Genomic DNA, 23,040 nt, shown 5'->3' on the forward strand with positions numbered 1-23,040 from the left:
CTGTGAATTCATTTTTTAATTTTATTATAAGTCAATCCCAACATTTAAATTTTGGGCAATGAGTATAAGACATTGCTTCCAATTTTTACCTCAGGAAATATTGAGCCATTTCTTATTACTGTGCTGTATTTGCCACTTACACTTACAAAGAAACAGATGGATGGATCTTCAACCATACAATCATAACCATCATCTTGACTTTTTGATCACTCTCTGAGGAAACCCTTGATGATCAAAGTTCATTGTAAAACTTAATTGAATTTAATGTGCCATCAAGTTATTTTCAACTCCTATCAACCATATATATTTTCTATATGATAATCTATCCCTAACCTGGTCCTTCAGTTTTACCAATGGTGCACTGTAGCTGAGTCTTGCTGCTAGTTGTCCTCTTCTTCTCCGATCATTAGAGCTTTTTCCAGAGAACTAGGTTTTTGCATAATGTGTCCAAAGTAGAATAATTTCTTCTCTTAATGCACCTCTCCTATGACTATCTCAGTTGATAATCATATTTACATGTTTAGATAATGAATTTCATAGTTTATCCATCCTTTTGACTGGTTATGTACAAGATGCCAGCTTGCTGGAAGCTCAGTTAGGTTAAATATGTACTAAGATACAGAAAATGGGTTGAATTTATTAAGCTCCCAGTTAAGTTAATGACAAATAAACATATTATGCTAACCCACCCAGTGTCTAACTTGAAATGTCTTACTATTCATCTTACAAGACCCTTGTAAGATAGTGGAAGTAGTACAATTACTTTTTTGGCTAACTACTTCCCTGTGCTGAGCCTGCACACAACTTCTTTCATTGCACAACCCTAGCAAAATATTTAGCAATGCTAACATTTATAGGGAAAATGCTAAAACTTGGAGGAGGAATCTAACGCAGCCTCTTCCACCACTGATGTGAAATGAGATTTTATAATATTCTGTCAGTTTTTATTGTTCTTCATATGCTTCAAGGATAAATCACATTTTCCCAGATCTATTTTTGTTCTGAACGTTTAAAAAAGCAACTATTGGAATCAAAGTTTGCTTGTGGGAGTATTCCACTCACAGTAAATCAGTCAATCCCAGCACTGACAAAATATTTCTTTATCAGGAGCTGTTGACCAAAAAGAATAGGATAATCAGCTGCTTCTACAATTCAGGGCAGGATGGAAAATGGAAGGACAGAAGAAAGGTGGGAACTGCAGTGGAAAATGGGAGTTCCCCACAATCAGAAGTAGAGATCTCCCTAAACAGAAGAATACCAGGGCTGTGTAATATGATATCCAAGGACATAGATAACCAATACAAATTCCTAAGTATATTTTGGATTGTACTCGCATATTTTATTTTTCATTTGCAAGCTAGATATAAAACAAGAAGTAGAAGTATTCCAAATATGGGGAAAGCTTTATTGAGAAGATAAAAATGTACAATTGTTCCACTCTTTGAAAGAAAATAGCAGACACGCTGGGGAAAATAGAGAAGGAAACTTTAAAAGACAGAATAATATACAAATAAAGAAATAGAACAAAAGGAGAACTGAGGCAAAAATCTCTTCAACCTTATGGCTGCCTCCCTTGTTGTATTTATGAGGAAGCTATCTCGTTAATAAGGGTTTAATGGCATTTTTATGAATAGTTGATTACTACTTTAGATTTATTGGAAAGATGATCTGAAAGTTAAGGCACCAAAATGGAAGAATAAAGACAGGCAAAATCCCCCCAAAGATCAAAACTCTTGTCTAATGCCATTCCCCATCTTGCCATTTTAAAATAGCGAATTCCAGCTACGGCCAATTTTCCAATTTTCCATTACCCTCAAAATATGTGCAAGTTTTGTGCATAGGCTACGTGCCTTATACTTATCCGAGGTCACACTGCAAAAAAGGAAGGAGCCAGCCCCTGTGTGCATGTGCATACAGCCACACACCCACACAAAGTAACATTTGGCTGTAAAATAAATCCTCCCATTTATAGCTGGAATTAATCAGTAATTTCTCAATCATAATTTTACTCTGGGTACAAGCAAAACACTTACATAAAAACTTGGCTGCTCTCCATCAAACAGAAGCAGCAAAAAAAAAAAGAAGTCAAACATATAACGAAGATTGTGCAAGAGGAAAGCAGAGGTCTCCAGAGGAAGAAAGGAAAAACAAGGAACAAGACTACATAGAAATAAACCAAGAAAAATCTTGTGGGGTGCAAAAGGACCAACATGTTGTCACCAGCAGTTCAAATGACTGAAGCTAAATAGAAAAGGCTCTTCCAGAGGAGGAGCATATTATATCAGCTCCAGATTCCATGTTTTCCCAAAATATCTTCCTTAATATTAACACAATCTATAAAAGAATATATTACGATCCTGCTTGATTCATTTTCTGATGGGAGAAGGAAGAAGTAGAACCAGGGGCTTCCAGGGCTTGGAGTCCTGGAGGTAGCAATTTCAGCAGTGTTGAAGCCAATAATTCCATTCAGTTATGATAGACAGCTCTATTACTCTGTTGGATAAGTCCCTAGCTCGACTTTCTTATCATCATCATCATCATCATCATCATCATCATCATCATCATCATGGCCACTACATTAAGAAGATGTACAGTGCATTCAGAAAGTATTCACTTTTGTCATTTTTGTTATGCTACAGCCTGATTCTACAGTTGTTGTAATTCACTTTTTCTCATTAATGTACACTCAGGAGCCCCTAATGACAAAGTGAAAACAGAATTTTAGAAATGTCTTAAATTTATTAAAAAAAGAAAAAAACAAAATTTACATTGGCATGTATTTAGATCCTTTGTAACAACACATGAAATTTAGCTCAGATGCCTCCAGTTTCTCTTGATCGTTGCTGCCAATTTCTACACCTTGATTGGAGGCTGTAGTAAATTAAATTGATTAGACATGATTTGGAAAGGCACCTCTCTGCAGAAGGCCTCACAGCTGGCAATGCATACTGTGGCAGGGCAAAAGTCATGAGGTCAAAGGAACTACTTGCCGAGTTCAAAGACAAGATTGTTGCAAGGCACAGATCTGGGTAACCTAGAATAAAATTTGTGCTGCACTGAAGGTTCCTAAGAGCACAGTGACTTCCATAATTCTTAAATGGACAACCAGGATTCTTCAAAGAGCTGCCTGGTCAAACTGAACAATCGGGGAGAATGCCTTAGTAAGAGAGGTGACCAAGAACCCGATGATCAGCTCTAGAAATCATGTGGAGATGGGACAGAGTTCCAGAAGGACAACCATCACTGTAGCCCTCCACTCCGCTGGGCTTTATGGCAGAGTGGCTAGATGGAAGCCTCTCCTCAGTTCAAAGTACATGAAAGCCTGCTTGGAGCTTGCAAAAAAGCACCTGAAGGACTCTCAGATTGTGAGGAACAATCTGCTCTGATGAAACCAAGATTGAACTGTTTTGGTCTCCGTTCTATGTTTGGAGGAAACCTGGCACCGCTCATCACCTGCCCGATATCATCCCAACAGTGAAACATTGTGATGGCATGCTATGGGAGTGTTTTTTTCAGCAGTAGACACTGGGAGACCGGTTAGGGTTGAAGGAAAGCTGAATGGAGAAAAATAAAGGGATGTCCTGAATGAAAACCTGTCCCACAGCGCTCAGGACCTCAGACTGGGCTGAAGTTTCACTTTTCCTAAGCACACAACCAAGATAACACAGGAGTGACTTAGAACAACTCTGTGAATGTCCTAGAGTGGCCCAGCCAGAGCCCTGACTTGAACCCTATTAACATCTCTGGAGAAACCTGAAAATGGCTGTCCACCGATGATCGCCATACAACCTGACTGAGTTGAGAGAAGTTGCAAGGAAGAATGGCAGAAAGTCAGGTGTGCAAAGCTTGTCACGTCCTACCCAAGAAGGCAGTAATTGCTGCCAAAGATGCTTCAATTAAGTACTGAGTCAAGGGTCTGAATGTCCATGTGATATTTTAGTTTTTTTTCTTTTTAATAAATTTACAGACATTTCTAAAATTCTGTTTTCACTTTGTCATTATGGGTCACTAAGTGTAGATTAATGAATTTCAACAACTGTAGAATCAGGCTGCAGCCTAACAATATTGACAAAAGTGAACGGGGTCTAAATGCACTATAGCTGGACAGCACCAGGAGTTGTCATTGTTTGTCAACCTTGGCAACTTTTAAGATTACATGGACTTTAACTTCAGGATTTCCCAGCCAGGGAATTGAAGTCCACACATCTTAAAGTTGCCAAGATTGAGAAACACTGATCTACATGTACCCAGTATCACTGCTACCTGCCAGATCCCCAGGATTAATTAACTTGGGAGGGAAACGTAAAGTCAAATACATGAACAAACTATACAATACAAACTCCAATTTCAGCATGAAGTAGGCAGGAAGGTTGCAGTTTTTTTCCCCTTCTATTTTGAAAGATGCAGTTGGGTATGCAAACTAGAAAAGCATTGATTTATTCCATCAATTTAAAAGTCTCACACAGGGAAAAAGTTCTAGCATAAAGAAAAGAACATTTACAATTTAATAAATATAAAAAGCAGAAACTGAAGAGGAAGAAAATAGGATTATTTGTTTTATTTCCCACGGGCATACTTACCTGTGTTAGCAAATCCATTTCTCCCAATAAATCACTGAACATTTGATCTATGTCTTCATAGGCTTCCTCCATCTGAAACCACAAAAATATGAAATGGGTGTCAGTATCATATTTTACTATCTACAAAGAATCTGTAAACTGTTCTATAGTGCAAAATATGGAATTCAAAAAAACTTTCCCCTAGCTTTTACTGAATTAAATGTAATTAATAAATGATTCTCATTTTAATGAAATGTGATTGTTGATTTTATAAACAAAACATGTAATATTCCTGCCATCAATATAGAAATGACTTGCCACTGTCTTCCACTTTTTTTCAAGATAATCTTTGATTTCCTTAGCAATCATTCAAACTTAAGATGACCTCTCCTCCCCAGAGCTGTTTGCACTTTCTCGTATTTACTTCCCATATTTGGCAAAAACAAAAACAAATCCACCCATAGGGGAAAATGGATTTGCTTAACAACTGCAGCGTTTGCTTAATGACCATCATAAAAATGGTCATAACTTGAAATATGGTCATGTGATGCCTCAACCTATGGCAGCAAGCTCAATTTCAGGCTCAATTAGGAACATAAATTTAGGACTACTGGTAAATAGTTTAATTTTTATTTAGGGTAAAAAAACTATTGGGATTATTGTTATCAAACAGCACCATTCCAATATGAGCCATTGATCGTATCATGTCCTATTTTATCAGTTTGCAAAATAAAACATGATACAATCAATGGCTCATACTGGAGTGGTGCTGCTTAATAACAATAATCCCAAGAGTTTTTCAGTAAAAGAGTCCTCCAGAAATTTCCCACGTTATTCTATCAATTCTCCAGGAACAATGGACTGAAGAATGCATGCTATGTGAAAAAACAGTGCAAAGTCCTCCATATTTCTTGATTGCCATCTGATAATCATCCAGATATTCTTAGGTATCTCAGTCCAGATACCTAAGAGAGAAAGGCTTTTCAGGCACTGAGGCGGGAGGAGGCTCATATATATTGAACGGAAATATGAATGGAGAAGAGCATAGGGATACCTTGAATGAGTGAGGAAGTAAGGGATAACCTTTCCAGGACCTAGGCCTGCCGATGAGAAAGGGAAGAATTAAGGAAATTTACCTTCCTCTTCCTCTTCTACTGCTGTCCCCAATTGCTGTTTTCCTTCATGAAAAAAAATCTACATAATGTAGAATGCTAAGCAAAGCATCTTGTTTCATTTTTATCCAAGAAATAAGGAATACTGCAATAAAGAAAGGAATGGGAGGACTTCAACTACAAAGAGATTCTATCTTCAATCTAGGGCTCACTGTATAATTTCCCAGAAAAATATGCAAATTAAAAAATGCAATTTGCAAGAGTTTAGTTTGAGGAACATTTGTTTCTAAACTAGTGTATTTTACTGGAAACATGCAGTGTTGTCTTCTAACAGGTAAGAAACAAATAACAAATGCTTCGAATAGCACCTAAGAAAACATAGTTCAACCAGAATAAAGATGAAGATTGATCATGACGAAACACTGCACCATTTATAACCCTTCTACTAGCTGTATATGGAACTGAGTCAGTTTATGAAAGAAATTAAGGAATAACCACATCATTAAACTGATTATTTTTCCCTCTCAATTTTTCCCTCCACTATTATCCATAGTTATTATGAATTGTGTCATAAAATTATTCCTGATAGCATAATTACTGATTGAATTCAAAATTAACAATATTGTTTTAGTTCATATTATATCCATTATTTTATGGAAGAACTTTTTATTGTTCAATAGTTTTTATTATATTTATTTGTATGTGTACACATACATTATGTGCACTAATAACATGCATTTCTAATAAGTGCATTTTTGTTTAAATGATGCACACCTGAAGAAGGAAGGAAGGATTTTTAAAAATGCCTATTGTTTTGTTGATTTGTCAAATGCTTATACTAAACAGAGTACATTTACTGCATCTTTGGGAGGTATATTTCATTGTTAAATTTGTTTAGTAGTTCCCTGAATGTGTTAATTAAATAAACTAAGCCATAATCCCTCCCTCTCAGGCCACAAAAACAAGGATCCAATGTAATAGGAAGTTACTTGGCTGGTGAATTCCTTGGGGGAAAGTGATTATATTAGATAAAATGTTCGTTTTGCCCTTCTCAAATATTCATAATTTCTGTTTTATGTTTATTCAATCTATTTTTAATTTTGCACATTACCAGAGTCACCATAGAGTTCAGTAGCTTTGCAGAATTGATAAATAAACAGCTTTCCCATATAAAAAAATAAAAATGCAATTTTCAATTTTCTGAATACTAATGAGAATAGCATATCCTTCCAAACCTGGAACCCAACAAATGTTTGCAATTTCCAGAAGCCAACCCCTACATGCTAGCATGAAATTCTGAAACTTATAATCATCAGACTTTGAAAGAGCCAGCTGATAATCTCAGAAGACAAGTAAGAAGTTGACATGGTAATGTCAAATATCTTGTTCATGCATTGTGAGAAAGTCATGAAATGTTAGTTTGTGGAATTGATGACAATTAACTCGTTTTACCCAATGTACCAGCCGAAACCAAATAAATTACATTATAGTTTAATGTGTTAATTGAATCAGGGCTAAGAATTCATGAGAGCTAAATGCATTACTGCTACTATGATTCATACTATTTTTCTGAAGTATCAGGAATCTGGCTAAAGCAATCTGCACTTTATCATTTCTTAGGGAACAAAGAACTCTATCAGCAATAATTAGAGATACTAGGGCTGAACAGTGTTTCTTTTTTTCTGCAGACCATTCCCAATTTTTACAAATTATGGAGGTCACCAAAAAAGTGCTTTTGTTTGTGTGGGTTATGTTTATCAATAATACTGGGCTAAAAATTAAAACTGATGTATTCATTGTCACTACTCATGAATGTTTAATGAGATTTTAATATTGTGTTATTTTTCAACATAGGCTGGCAAATAATTTTGAGAAACACTGGGCTAGAGACTCTTTAGACATGCCTTCAAAATCTGAGGAGAGTCAAAAATCCCAAGGGAAAAAGTCTATTCAAAGGAGCATTAATGATCTTATCTACAATCCATTTTTTTCCAGGTGATTCGGATATCATTTGCTCTATTAAGAATTTATATGTCACATTTCCCAACAAAAGCTTTCTCAAGGCAGCAATCAGGCTGTTCTGTGATTTCTAGGACAATTTATTTAGTCTGCCCTGCAAAGAGCAGCACCATTAGCAAAATAATACAGCTTTCACAGCTTAATGGAAAGCAAGAAAATCAGGAGATAAATGAAACTTGGAAGGTGAGCTATTCAACTGAAGAACCACCATCAAGGACTGTCTCCAGGTATCCTGGGCTAGCAGTTACAACTGTAGGTGGTGAGATGTGGATCAGAGTTCTCTGTGTCAGCTCTCTCACTTCAGTGAAGAATTGGAAAGTTCAGATAGAGCAAACAAGCTTATTTCAGAAGTCAAAAGTCCATGTAGATAAACCCAAGATCTAATCATCTGATTTGAATGTAGTCTCATTTCATGTAGATAAGTCCAAAATCTAATATCCAATCTGAAGGGACTCCCAGTCTGAGAATTAACTAGGACATCAGAAGTAACCCATGTTGAGGAAGTCAGGTCCAAAGTTGGAAAACCATCTGCCAATAGAAGTCTGATTCTCAATTCTTTTTTATTGTACTGACTCATGCCTGTTTTCCTGACTCATGACCCTGTCATATGAGAAGCCTGTCAAAATGTCTCTAATCTACTCCCTTGATCTTCCTCTACTTGTGACAGCTAGGACATTTTTCCTGCTCAGGATCTCTGTATCTGACTGAGCCTGATGTTGTGTTTCTATAACAGGTGTTGATTCCTGATTTCTCTACACATTCAGACTCTTCCTTCAACTGTTTGGCTCTTGAGTTGCAAGGTGAAAACCTGTCATGCTTTGCTCCTTCAATTTACACATTGGGTTCTTCATAATCATCCCTTCTCAAAATGTTTGCACAGGATGGGTGGAAATATCAGTAGATTGTCAGGGTTCTGACAGATGCCATAATTAAATCATGAGCCTTAAGCCAAGCTTCAAAAGAAATCCAGTTGTTTATTAGGAGCTTCATGCCAGCACGGATCAGGTGGAGCCAACTCTGACCTCAGTTAATTCGTGCTTTGTTTCTGGCCGTTTCCCCCTCCCCCAATATGTGTCATCAGTCACATTCCCCAATGAAGTAATTTCGCAGTTTGTAAAAGTCACTCCCTCCAGGGTTCCTGTGGAGATGACCTTGACGTATTAGTTGGAATGTACCTTGTTTTGACTGAGGTACCAGCTGCTCCTTGATGCAAGTTCGTTCTCCCATCCCCCTTGCTCATGACATCTCGACAGCAGTTCAGGGACGCTTTGCGAGTTGAAATAGATATTATTCTGCCAGTGGAGAGGCACTCATGCATATAGAGCATGGTGTCAAACTTGCAGCCATCATGTGACATTTCTCCCATTTGCGGAGCTAGGGTGGGCATGGCCTGAGTGTGATGTATCTGGCCTGTGGATCACCAGTTTGACACCCCTGATATAGAGCTTTCTAACTTGTAGTGACTGAAGCAATAGTTTGCTGTTGAATGCTTTATCACTGCCAACAGCTCGGCACTTAAGTTTGGACCAATTGAGCTTTCTAGATTGTCTTTAGAGACAGGCCTGTGCATTTTTAATGATAAAATGCAACACACTAAAAACTTCTGTATATTTGTTCTCTTTCCCTTACTTCCTATTGGAGATTTGAGTTATTATTTTTATTGCAGAATCAAACAATACAATCATAATTTATTTCCTGATATGTATATCCATAATAGGTACGACTGCTTGAATAATGAGAATGCATAAAACAAAAGCCTTTAGAAAGAGAGCTGGGACATTAATTGGTTATTTTGAGGCCTGCAGACATATATGCTGTCAGTGCAGAAAAATTTATAGCAAATATTTTTATAATAGTCACCATTAATAATTTGATGTTTTTCAACAGAATAGACAAGTTTGGGTCTTTTTTTCTGTTTAAACGTGTTTGATTCTTGGAGACTGTTTAACAAGAAACAAAAAATTATGAAGAATTCTAGCCTACTTCCTTTGAATTAAATTTCTTGGAAATCAGTGGGGCTTCAAATTAGCACAACAGTGACTTATGATAACAGAAATATTCCATGCAGCAAAAGAACAAAAAAAACCTGATAAAATGGCCACTATTTATTCAGCATACCGTCATTAATGTTTCTAATCAATTTTTCCTGGCCAACAGCTTTTTAACATATTGTCAATCAAATAACAAAATCAGCAAGTCTTAGATAGGAATAAGTAGCAGAATTAACTGTTTTCTGTTGGAAAGAAAAAACTTCAGCTTTCTACATATATGTAGAAAATGTTTGCAATATTCTAGCATGGCCCACAAATTTCTGAATATCATAAACGAACAACGGCGAAAGTTACAAACAATGATCTGAACATCTAAACGATTAGCAATGGCTCCTGGGTGTAGCCAAATAGCAGGAAATTTATGAGAAATATCAGCAGCAGTGTTTGAAGAGGACTGTTTAATTTCATTGATACAAGCAAAATTTTGTATTTAGGTGGCTGAGATGACAGATTTGGCTCCAGAACTCATATTCTATATTCTGGAAAAATGCTGCAACTTGCCCACAAAAATTGGTTCAAAGACTTTCAGAAAATCTTGAGATCCTTTCAACAACATTTATTCTTTTTTCTCATCTGGCAAAATAAATACTTTTGGCCAATAGTTTTATTTGCTGGATTCAGTGATGGGTCCAGATTCTGGATCATAAAGAATGACTGATAATCTCCTAGTACTGAGATGAGGTTGCTATTTCCGCTTGTATCATGACAGCATTTCATGGAAAGATAAGAATCATTGTCTTTAATACCTCTGCAAATCTAAGTTTGGTCTTTGTTCTAATGTTTTAGTAGATTTTTTCCAATACAAATGCCATTTATTAATATTAAAAGGAGGTAGAGACAACTTTGATTCATAACTTATACACTCCCCCCTGCCTAGACTTGCAAAAATATATCATGCAAGCATTTGTCTCCTTGCTGAATATGTTGAGGTACCACCAGTTTTAACTCCCTTCTTTGGTAAATGTAGTATTGCTGGCTGGGGAATTCTGGGAGTTGAATCCCACACATCTTAAAGTTGCGGAGGTTCCAAAACATTAATTTAGCACACAGAGGCACTTTTGATTGGATTGATTTTTTAAAAAAATCTTTTCTTGTGGGATAGCAGAGAGCTACTACAATCTAAACTGGTCACACGGTATGCAGGTCACATTTCAGCAATTTTCCAGCAATGGTAAACTTCGTGTGTGTCCTGAATTCTGAAAAGCCATGTTACCTGTGAATTCTTCTCAGGTACAATCTAGGTGCCAAATTAAAGGGTACAACAGCACAATGCCTAGCAATTACTCCCACCTCAATCATTATATTTTGAAAGAATTTATAGAGCTATACTATAGATATGAAATAATGTATGAAAATACAGTTCCTCTATCTTTCACTAATACAAGTTATACATTATATTATAACCTGAATCTAGGAGACCGAGGTTACTAATTCTAGAACTTTACTGCATGAATTGGGAATGCAAAAGGAAAAAAGAAACAGGCCTTTCTCTTATATACACTATGCTGTTTCTTATCACATAAACAGCATTGTAAAATCTTATCTTTAAAACTGATGGGCTATCAGTTGTGCTTTCTAGTATCAAATCAACACATGCTCTTTACACAGATTGGATTTATAGATATTGATATCATCTCCCTTCCACTGTATGTTAACATGTTCAGATCTGTTTTTATAGTCAGAAAGATAGCTAAAGTGTATATTGCCTGATTTTCCTTGACTGTTATAGACATGACCAGGGGTGGGATACTACCGGTTCCGCCTGGTTCTATAGAACTGGTAGCTCGAAGAGCAGCAGGCACCGAACCGGTTCTGTGTTTGTTGCTGTTTGGCCCACCCACCCACCCAGTCTCTTACCTGTCCTTTATTTCCTGTTTTTTCAACCTCAGCTGTGCCGCGCAAAGCAGCTGAGGTTGAAAAAGCAGCAAAAAAGTGCTTTTTGAAATGCTGTGTACCCGCACACAGCGCTTATCAGTTGTCCCGGGGGCTCAGCTAATAGTGTAGTACATGCGCGCACAGTGAAATGCAAATACCGAACCGGTAGTAATGCCGGTTGAATCCCACCCTGGATATGACCAATATCTTGAATTTCAATTTGATATTGTTCACAAGGCTGACATCAGTTCTTCCATCAGAACTTTCAACCAAAAGGAAAGTTTCCCTCTCCTGTGAAATAACGTACCAATCTTGCAATGCAGGCTTTGTACGTTGAGATTTTTCAAGAGGAAGGAAAAAGACAGACTAACAGCAAATGTAAACAGCATCTTTTTACCAAATGCCAGAGTACATTTTCAGTCTGATCCAATATTCTCTAGAGACAAAATGATTTGCATCCAAGAAGAATCACTAGTTGGAAGGTACTTTCGTTATAAACAGAGCCACCTCTATACAGATAGTCCCTGACTTACAACAGTTCATTTAGTGATTGTTTAAGGTTACAAGGGCACTGAAAAATGTGACTTCTGGCCATTTTTCACACTTATGATCTTTGCAGCGTCCCCATCAACATGCGATCAAAATTCAGATGTTGGCATACTAATGACCCTTGCTGTGTCCCAAGGTTCATGTGATCAAGGTTTTTGTGACCTTCTAACAAGCGAAGTCAATGGGGAAGCCAGATTAACTTAACAACTGTGTGATGAACTTAACTGCAGTAATTCATTTAAAAACTGTGGCAAAGAAGGTTATAAAATGGGGCAAAACTCAACAAATGTCTCCCTTAACAACAAAAATTTTGGGCTGAATTGTGGTTGTAATTCGAGGACTACCTGTACAGGTTCAAAGTCACTGTCTAGTTGGCCAGTCCAAGAAATCTAAGTCATAAACAATCAAATAATTTTCCAAATTGCAAACAGCAAACTGAAACAGCCTAACTTTGGCCGCCAATCCAAAGTTACACTTCTGCTATCCAATGTGTTAAAATTACTTTTGAAAAAAATTCCTCAATTGAACAACTGTCATAATTTTGAGTTTTTTTTTCTTTACTATACTATCATAAGCTTAGCTTTTACTATAAGCCATCATTTTTCAAATGCCTGAAAAAATATTACAGGTAAATTCACCTTCTACTGCTGCACCATAGAGAGCATTTTAACTTACTGCACCTCTGTATGGTTTTCCAATTGCACAGTGACAGGAAAGCACTCCAGGGGGGTTAACGTCATTGCCCAGAAAATCATTGGTTGCCCTCTCCCCTCTTTGGAAGAGTTTTATAGCTCCCGCTGCCTTAAGAAAGTTCAAAACATTATCAAAGATCCATCTCATCCTGGGAACCCTTTTTTTGAACTATTACCATCTGGCAGACGGTACAGGATAATAAAAACAAGGACAAATAGGCTAAAAAACAGCTTCTATCCCAGGGTAGTAACTCTTTTGAATTCTGCTGTATAGTGCAGTGTTGGTGAGGTGTCGGGGGTTTCCGGTTCAATGTGTGGAGGGTGAAGGATGTGTGTTTGTGTTTATTTTCATGGTCATGGTCATGATATGCACTGAAAATTTGATTTCGTTGTATGAGGTGCCATGACAATAAAGTAAACTAAACTAAATTCTCAAACAAAATTATTAGAATTGCATGGTTTTCTAATTCTAATAAAATTCTAGTTCTAGTGCATAAATCAAATTATTTATCTCCTGAATGTCTTCTTACTGCCTAGAAATGCAATGCAGGCTGCAGACTCACACAAGCTAATCCTCCAAAAGCACACATATACCGAACACCCCATTCCACATCTGATTATGAGTGTACATTAAGTCACACCCTTTCTTTATGAAAAGACTCTCAAGTCTTTCTAACTACCCAGTAAGCTAAAATTGCTATGTACAACTTTCCTGCTTAATAACAGTTCTGTACGTATCAAAAATAATTTGCTCGTTGCAGCAATGAAAGTTATTGCGTTCATAGAACATGTGTGATTTTACTAGTCCTAGGGTATTTTCAGGTGTAGAATAACATGAATTTAAAAAATGAATATTACAATGGAGGCTAGGCACATAAAAGAGAAAGAATGGAGGAACTTTTTTTCAGTTAATTTGTTTTTACAGTCTTCCCTTCTAAGAAGTACAGCAGGTATGGCAGTGATGTGACACTTTCAAGCAGGTTATTGTAGGCTTGACATGTCAATTTTATTTCCTAAAATTGCTATTTTGCTGCTGAATTTCAATGTTTTAATTCTTGGGAATTCTGTAAAATTTACCTGTACCCCAAATAATAGATTAGTTCTGAAAAATGAGTGAAAACTGAACAAAAAGAAAAACTGAGAACATTTCCCCTACAGGTAGCCTAGTATCTCACATATAATAAACCTATAATAAATATATTTCCATATAACATACAGTACAAAATACAGGTAGTCCTTGAATTATGACCACAACCGAGACCAAGATTTCCATGCTAAGCAAGACAATTCTTAATTGAATTTTGTCCCAATTCATGACTTTTATCTATCTTTCCCATTGACTTTGCTCTTCGGAAGGTCTCAAAAGGTGATCAGGTACCAAGCATCCAAATTTTTATCATGTGACCACAGGGAGGCTCCAACGGTTGTAAAAATGTGAAAAAAATGGTCATAAGTCACTTTTTTCAGTGCTGCCGTAATTCCGAATGGTAACTAACAGTGGTGGGATTCAAACACTTTTACTACCGGTTCGGTGGGCGTGGCTCGGTAAGCACACTTTGTGTTCATGCACGCACCAAACATGCACTTTATGCAGGTGCAGAGGCGTTTGCAAGCCTGCATGATCCCGATCGCCTCAGCAGCTGTCGCGTGGCGCTATTCTGTGTCGCGCAAAGCAGCTGCGCTTCAAATTTAGCAGATAAAGGTGAGTATGGAAGCCCGGGCGGGGGGGGTGGGCCCAAAAGCAGAGCCAGCAGAGTAGCAGAGAACTGGTTCGGTCTCCACTGCTCATCGCTCCTACTGGCTCTCCAGAACCGGGCAGAACCGATCAAATACCAGCACTGGTAACTAAATAAACCTTTAGTAAATTGGAGGACTACCTGTAGTTAATCAAGTATTTAGTTTATTCAATTATACTAAACTGAATAAATCTTTTATTTCAAGGATTTTACTTACCCAGTGCATTGTAGTGTTAACTTATAATAAAATAAAAACAATTCAATAGTTAGCTTCTTGGCACGAATATTGATCTGGTCTAACATTTCTTTCTTCTTGGATACTTTCAATTGCCCAGTTATGGATCATCTATGGCTTTCCATCCAACTACTAAAGTTTAGATTTTTAGATAAGCTAAGGTTGGCCAGATGTGAATCACAATGCCAGAAATCGAATTCTTATCTCCAGTCACAAAGCTTGCATGCTCTGTTGATTGTTGGAAAAATAAATGGGAATATGATTTGTTGTGTATCTATGGAGAAATATGTTCCAATGACCTTTATCAGTGCTTTTAAACTTTTTTTCTCACAGGACCCCTTGCTAGTACAGACATGCCCCAAATGTTATATATGTGTTGATAAATGCCAGATTAATGATGCATTTGTCATCATTATTGCTTCTTAGATTATATGATGGAATTTTAATGTATTGTTTTTCAACATAAGCTGGCAAGTAATTTTGATTTTGAAGATTTCTGAGAGGTTCTTGATCCAGACTTTAAGGACCACACTTTAAAACAGAGTGATCTGTGTCACCCTGAGCTTTTTGGCAGAAGGTACAACTAAAATGAATTAAATATAACCATGCACCATATACTAGCAACTATGCTCCGTGGCTATGGAGGTTATTTTAAAAGTTTTACTTGGCAAAGCTTCTAAAATAAGTTAAATAAGAAATGAGCGTGTTCAAAGAATGTTTGATACTCTCCACTAAATATGTCTGAGGTTTATTACTACCATGCTACTCTCTTGGCCTTCCAGACTGATACAAACCCAGCTTTTCCAATAGGTCTTTGGAGACTGATTATGGAACTAGGATTATTAATACTTGTTATTTTTATTTCACTGATTGAATGTGTATTTACTATTTTTTACTTTAATGCGGTAATCCTCAATTTGCAACCACAACGGAGCCCAAAATTTCTATTGCTAAGTGAGACACTTAAGTGAATTTTATCCCATTTTATGATTAATGAAATCCTAAATTAGCTAATGCAATCCTAAATTGTATTAACAGAGGGATACAATCAAGATCAAGTGAGGTACTAATATCACTCTAAAAAGCCTTAGTAAGACCACACCTAGAGTACTGCATCCAGTTTTGGTCACCACACTATAAAAAAGATGTTGAGACTCTAGAAAAAGTACAGAGAAGAGAAACCAGAATGATTAGAGGACTGGAGATTAAGGCATATGAAGAAAGGTTACAGGAACTGGGCTTGGCTAGTCTGGTGAAGAGAAGAACCAGGGGAGACATGATAGTCTTCCAATATTTGAGGGGCTGCCACAGAAAGGAAGGGGTCAAGCTATTTTCTAAAGCACCCAAAGGCCAGACATATCCAAAAAGGAGAGGTTAAACCTAGAAATAAGGAGAAACTTTCTGACAGGGAGAACCGTCAACCAATGGAAAGAAGTTGCGGGAGTGCCATCACTTGAAACTTTCAAGAAAAGATTGGACTCCCATCTGTCAGAAATGGTGTAAGATCTCTTTCTTGGGCAGGGGCTTGTACTAGATGACCTACAAGGTCACGTCCAACTCTGATTATCTGTTATCCTTGCCATGAGTAAATCACTACAGTTATTAAGCTAGTAGCACAGTTATAAAGTGAAGCTGGTTTACCCATTGACTTAGCTTGTCAGAAGGTTAAAAAAGGTGGTGACATGACACCAGAACCCTACAATCATTATAAATGAGTTAGTTGCCAAGTTTTGATCATGTGACCATGGGGATGCTGCACTGGTCATAAGTCACTTTTTTGAGTGCCCTTGTAACTTTGAACAGTCATTAAATGAATTGTTGTTGAGTCGAGGACTACCTGTACTTGCAAACTGTCTTTACAACTGAGGCATTTCACCATTATTTTTTAAAAAAATCAAACAATTAAATAAAATAATTCTACTCTTATCTGTACTGAATTAAACATTAATGGAAAACTGTTTATTTTTTATTTCTTTTGTTTTGAACACCGAATCTTCTATCCAAAGTACAGAATGTTGAATCATTCCACTTCCCAAGCAGGCCCTTTTATCATTAATTATAAAAATATGACAGTATAACAAAAAGGAAAGAGGTCATCAGAGGGGTATGTAGAATATGGTAACAAAAAGTCAGTATGACAGTCATGATGTTGTGATCAAAGCTGTTTTAATGTAGAAATAAAATATGTGGACCTTTGATGGTGCTACTGCAGCTGCCATCTTAAGCTGTTTGACCACTCTGCAGACCCCTTTGGAAGTCCTAGAAAACAGACTAGAAATTTTTAGAAAATTTGGGGAAGGGGAGAAAGAAGTAGATACCTCTTCCTAGGTTACACATACCTTGACTTATGACCCTAATTGGGACCAGAATTTCCATGGCTAAACAAGATAGTTGTTAAGTGAGTTGTGCCTGATTTTATGACTTTTTTTGCTAGTTAATTGAATTATTGCACTTATTAAGTGATTCATGTGGTCATGTGGTCAGAATCATGCTTCTCCCATTGCATTTGCTTGCAAAGATGCCTGGGAAGGTTAGGGACTCTGCAACAATCGTAAATACAGGTTGGTTGCCAAGCACCCAAATTTTGATCATTTTACTGTGGGGATGCTAACAGAATAGTTGTAAGTCATTTTTTAAAAACGTCTTTGTAACTAAATCAATGGTTGTTAAGTCAAGGAGCAGGGGGTTGGACTAGAAAACATCTGGGACATCTTCCAACTCTCGTTATTTGTTAAGGATACCTGTATTTTGATTTTCCCTAACAGATCAAGCTGGGCTTTAACAACCATTACAAAACTGCCTAGGTTCAAGGATGCTACTTATGTGAGTTCATTAGACATTCAGAAGGAAAATATATTTTTATGGATAAACTCCCATATGTGCTAAAGTTAGCATTGTGAAATTGCTGCACATGTCTATATATATTTTAGCATGTTCTCAATAATATGAGAGTTGCTCAAAGCTCTTGATGTTACAGCAGTTAATCAGGGAATGGAAATGAAATCTAACTTCTTTCTTTCTCCTCCAAGATAATATTAGCTGCTGACTAACTTGGAAATATACAACACAGCCTCTGTTAATATTTACTTTTTAAAAACCCAATTCCTTTTTTATTCTAGGATAATATTAACTGGCTAACTAGAAATATGCAATGCATTTACCATATTGTAAGGACAAGCTCAGTTTCTGATATCTCCATAGTTTTCATGATGATGTTGCAGAAATAGTTTGTCACGGCTTCTTCTGGTTTCTCAATCTAGCCTGGAATTTACCCATGCAAATTGTAACTAGGCCCAGACCTACTTAGCTGCCAATTTCAGAGAGAGCTGGCCACTTACTAAGGCTTACCTAACTGTATTGGGGCAAAAGTATGTTTTAGGGTTGGGGGCATAATGGTAGGCAGGAATGAATCTGGAAGATGGGAGGAGAAGGAGGGGGTAGCCCATAACATAACGGGCAGAGAAACAAACTCAGAAAGGAACCTCCCAAATTTATCAAGTAGTAAAACATGGTGACAGATTTGTACTTTCAAACTTGGAAGAATATGTTAATTTAGCCTTACAATCAGCTCATCTGGTCATAAAATCACAGTAGCCTAGAGGTGGAACTCTTGCCTCACAATTAGGAGGCTATGAGTTAGATCCTAGGTAGAAGCTAATATTTGGAATAGACTCTCCTGCTGGAGCAGGGGGTTGGACTAGATGACCTCCAAGATCCTTTCCAACACTGTTATTCTTCTATGTTTCCCGTCTGATCTACCTGGGAAGGCTGACAGCTAGTAACTCTTGAAACCAATAAAATCTGTGTTTCAAGTATGTACGAAACTGCAAATGCAAATATTTTTAACAGAAGATAAAATGTATGATTATGTTTATCACAGTAGTTAGGCTAGTATAAATGTATGTATGTGTGTATGTTTCAAAAATAATGTTCACTGGGGAGGGTGAAAGACTTAAGTGTTTCCCTTATTGCCAGCTATATTTTTTGACTTGCACCTGTTTTATTTTGCATGCAGATACAGGGGAAAGAGATTTTATTTCTCTATTGCTCTTTCTTCTAGTCAGAGAAGTCCAGTCTTTTACAATGGACCAGAAACAACTTTAAGTACAACTTTATAATACATTACAAGCCATTCTTAAATTAAAAAATTCAGAATCATAGTAATTATTTTGCTTTAACTTTAAGCCTCCTTGGCTGTGAACATTCATGCTGCAGTTCCTGTGTTGCAATAGAATTGCCTTCAGCCAACATAACCCTGTGTATACTTTTTGTGGCAGGAAGTTTTGCAGAATTGACAAAACCGCTGTATAGAGAAGTGAGCAAATAGGTATCAGAGGTCAACACCGTAAGAGAGCTGGTGAATAAACTGCCATGCTTTCACACTTCTTCCCTCCCCCATTTTCACACCCACATATCTTGTAAGATCCTTAGGTAGAATTTAATAAATAGTTATGGGTACTGACTCACCTGGAAGCCACATTCTTTCAAATGGGTTTTTTTTTTAAAAAAAGCAGTGAATTCCTTGGTGTGAAGAAAAGCTGCTCTGTGTATGTTCAAGAGCTGCATAATCTCCTGGAATACCTCCCATCAAAATATCTTCAGAGATCACATCTAACCTCTCACACTGCATTTTCAATTAATTACAACAGAGCTATCCCACCAGTTGTAAAATAATTAAATGCACTAAACTATATTAAAGAGGGGTGAGTGGGAACATTAGGAGGAATGTTTATAGAGACAGCATAAAAGTGTGGGGCAAGGACGAAATACTGTCGTATGGAGTTATTTGGCAAAAATGTATAAAATGGAGGTCTGTGGGATTATCGTATTTGCTAAATTTAGAAAGGCACCGAGATTTACTAAAGTGGAACTGATGCAAAAAGCTAATGCTTAAAATGAATGAAACCAGGAGTTTACTATGCCAGTCCTTCCAAAAAACTCCAAACCTAGTTACTCCATCTTTACTTCGTCTCAGCTATACCGGAACGTGTGGCCTTTTGCTGCTGCGGCTTCTGTTTAAGCATTCCAAAACTGACCAAGTTAATTCCCGAGCCAAGTTCTACTTTTAGTGCAAACTTGAGCTGAATTCCCGAAAAGAGGCATTACAAACTGCCGTAGTGAAAATAATTTTTTTCGTGTACAGAAATCCCCCCCTTCTTCCCCCTTCCCCCAGCCAGGAAAAAGAAAGGGAACCGAATTTTGCAAGCAAAGCAGGCGTTCTTTCTCCACTTTCTTCCATTCGTTGTAACGGGACAACTTATTACAAACATCGCCCGCCACCAGGGAAGGAAAGACGAACCAGACCTAGTTTTGTTGTCTGTTTTTTTTTTTTTTTTGCTGGCACGAACTCCAGCGGCTCTTCTTCCAAAGCCTACCTTGCCGGATTTTGCTGCGGCACCAACTTCCAAGAGGTTCAACCGCTATAGGGAATACCCGCGCAACCGAGGCGAAGCCGATGGGCGAAGGGTGGAGAGCGCGCACTCGGCCGCGACTGGCTATCGCCCCAGCGACGGAGCGCTCCTTTCCACGCCAGTCCGCTCGGCTCGCTGCTTCGAGAGAGGAAGTTAACACCGAGGGGAGAATTCAGGCTGCTGTTGGGGCGGGAGTGACGGGTGCTCGAAGATGACTGGGTGGGCAGAGATAAAAAGCAACAACAGGCGTTTCCTAGAATGTCCTTGAAGAAACTTTTTGCCCTCCCCTGTTTTGCTTTGCCGCTCTTTTCTTTGCTTTAATGAGATTTGATCTCTCGAAGCGAGGAGTTCCGTTTGATCACAGAGCTAAAAGGGCGTTTCTAGGTTGCACCTTCCCAAGGCTGGGTCACGGCAACATGGTATTCTCCGTGAGCTTGCCTTCCCAGCCTAAAGACAAAATGGCCTTAAGTTGTCCACACCTCTTTAACGAGAAGTGTTTTCCCACTTATTCCAACACAGGGCGAGGGAAGCCAGAGTCTTTTAATTTTTGTTATTCATTTCCTTCATATGGCCTTTTCAAATTTGTAGTTTACTTCAGACCTTGAATGCCAGCGACTTTCTAATGTGCCTTTACCTCACTCTAGAATTGTCTTTTGTGCACCATTAAACTAAAATAATAAAAATCAGGTTTTTTTGTTTAATACACCACAGCTACATGGAGTATACGTTTGATGTCCTCCCACAGCCAAATAACCTGGTCCTATGTTAATGACACTACAGCAGCTGAAAACGCAGCTGATCTTCAAGTAATGAAGTCAAGGAATACCATGAAAAATGCAGCTACAATTACTGTGTTTCTCATATAATAAGTCCGGGTCTTATTTTTTTTTTTTGAGCCCTGAAAAAATGGCTAGCCCGTCTTTTCGGGGGTGACTTAATTCCCCCCCCCTTGCATCTTTGGGTGGGTGGGTGGCCATGGCTTGGATGTTGACCTCAGCGTTGGTGGGGCACTTCGTATCGGGGTCAACGCAGGCAGCACCATATCTGGTTGTGCAACAAAAGTACTTCCTAATGGCAAGCCCCCCCCCCCCCATTCCCTCCCATTTTGCATGTTTTAATATAGGCCTTAATTAGGGGGAGGGCTTAATTTCATTTCATGCCTACAAAGCATGCTGGGACTTCCTATTGGGGGAGGGCATATTGTTGGAGAAACAGTGTACATATAAGAAAGATCAAACTAATGCAACTGTACTTCAAATTGGCAAGATATTAAAGAATCAATCATGTACAATAAAGGAACTAGCAATAATTACAACACAGATTAGCATTTGTAGAGCAGATGCTTTACAAAAGATATTCAGATGTTGTGATGTGTCTAGATCAGAACTGTGTAGGAATGGTATTCCGTGTAGGACTTTATGGAAGCAAAAGTTTGGATTTTGAAGAAGCAACATAGGAAGAATATTGACAGTTTTGAACTTTGTTGTTGGAAAAGACTCACACTTTGGATATCACCAAATGGATCCTAGAACAACTCTCGCTCCAGGCACAAATGAGCAGACTCAAATTGTCATACTTTGGATATATGTGAAAATTTAGCTTTCTTGGAAAAATGTGAAAACTTAGCTTTATGGAGTCTGAAACTACACTGCTCAAAAAAATAAAGGGAACACTTAAACAGCACAATGTAACTCCAAGTCAACCTCACTTCTGTGAAATCAAACTGTCCACTTAGGTAGCAACACTGATTGACAATCAATTTCACATGCTGTTGTGCAAATGGAATAGACAACAGGTGGAAAGCACAGGCAGTTAACAAGACATCCCCACTAAAGGAGTGGTTCTGCAGGTGGTGACCACAGGCCACTTCTCAGTTCCTATGCTTTCTGGCCAATGGTTTGGTCACTTTTGAATGCTGGCGGTGCTTTCACTCTAGTGGTAGCATGAGACGGAGTCTACAATCCACACAAGTGGCTCAGGTAGTACAGGTCATCCAGGATGGCACATCAGTGCGAGCTGTGGCAAGAAGGTTTGCTATGTCGGTCAGCCTAGTGTCCAGAGCATGGAGGTGCTATCAGGAGACAGGCCAGTACATCAGGAGACATGGAGGAGGCTGTAGGAGGGCAACAACCCAGCATCAGGACTGCTACCTCCACCTTTGTGCAAGGAGGGACAGGAGGAGCATTGCCAGAGCCCTGCAACATGACCTCCAGCGGGCCGCAAATGTGCATGTGGCTGCTCAGACGGTCAGAAACAGACTCCATGAGGGTGGTATGAGGGCCCGATGTCCACAGGTGGGGGTTGTGCTTACAGCCCAACACCATGCAGGACATTTGGCATTTGCCAGAGAACACCAAGATTGGCAAATTTGCCACTGGCATCCTGTGTTCTTCATAGATGAAAGAAGGTTCACACTGAGCACATGTGACAGACATGCCAGGGTCTGGAGAGGCCGTGGAGAATGTTCTGCTGCCTGCAACATCCTCCAGCATGACTGGTTTGACAGTGGGTCAGTAAAGGTGTGGGTGGCATTTCTTTAGGGGGCCGCACAGCCCTCCATGTGCTCGTCAGAGGTAGTCTGACTGCCATTAGGTACCGAGATGACATCCTCAGACCCCTTGTGAGACCATATGCTGGTGCGGTTGGCCCTGGGTTCCTCCTAATGCATGACAATGCTAGACCTCATGTGGCTGGAGTGTGTCAGCAGTTCCTGCAAGACGAAGGCATTGATGCTATGGACTGGCCCGCCCGTTGCCTAGACCTGAATCCAATTGAGCACATCTAGGGCATCATGTCTCGCT

At 38.4% G+C, this 23,040-nt stretch overlaps 1 protein-coding gene across 1 annotated transcript in view; it reads right to left on the minus strand.

The window, feature by feature from the left end:
- Window positions 1–20,388, minus strand: part of APBB1IP (amyloid beta precursor protein binding family B member 1 interacting protein) — a 52,999-nt gene extending 32,611 nt beyond the window's left edge. The window contains exons 1-2 of the mRNA XM_026710024.2: window positions 20,204–20,388; window positions 4,581–4,652 (exon numbers count right to left, since the gene is read on the minus strand). Coding sequence (XP_026565809.1) covers window positions 4,581–4,652 — 72 coding nt within the window. The 5' untranslated portion in view covers window positions 20,204–20,388. The remainder of the gene's footprint in view (window positions 1–4,580; window positions 4,653–20,203) is intronic.
- Between the last annotated feature and the right edge of the window lie 2,652 nt (window positions 20,389–23,040).

This window comes from Pseudonaja textilis, chromosome Z, assembly GCF_049901715.1.
Source record: "Pseudonaja textilis isolate UNSWEBS1 chromosome Z, rPseTex1.2, whole genome shotgun sequence".
NCBI lineage: Eukaryota > Metazoa > Chordata > Lepidosauria > Squamata > Elapidae > Pseudonaja > Pseudonaja textilis.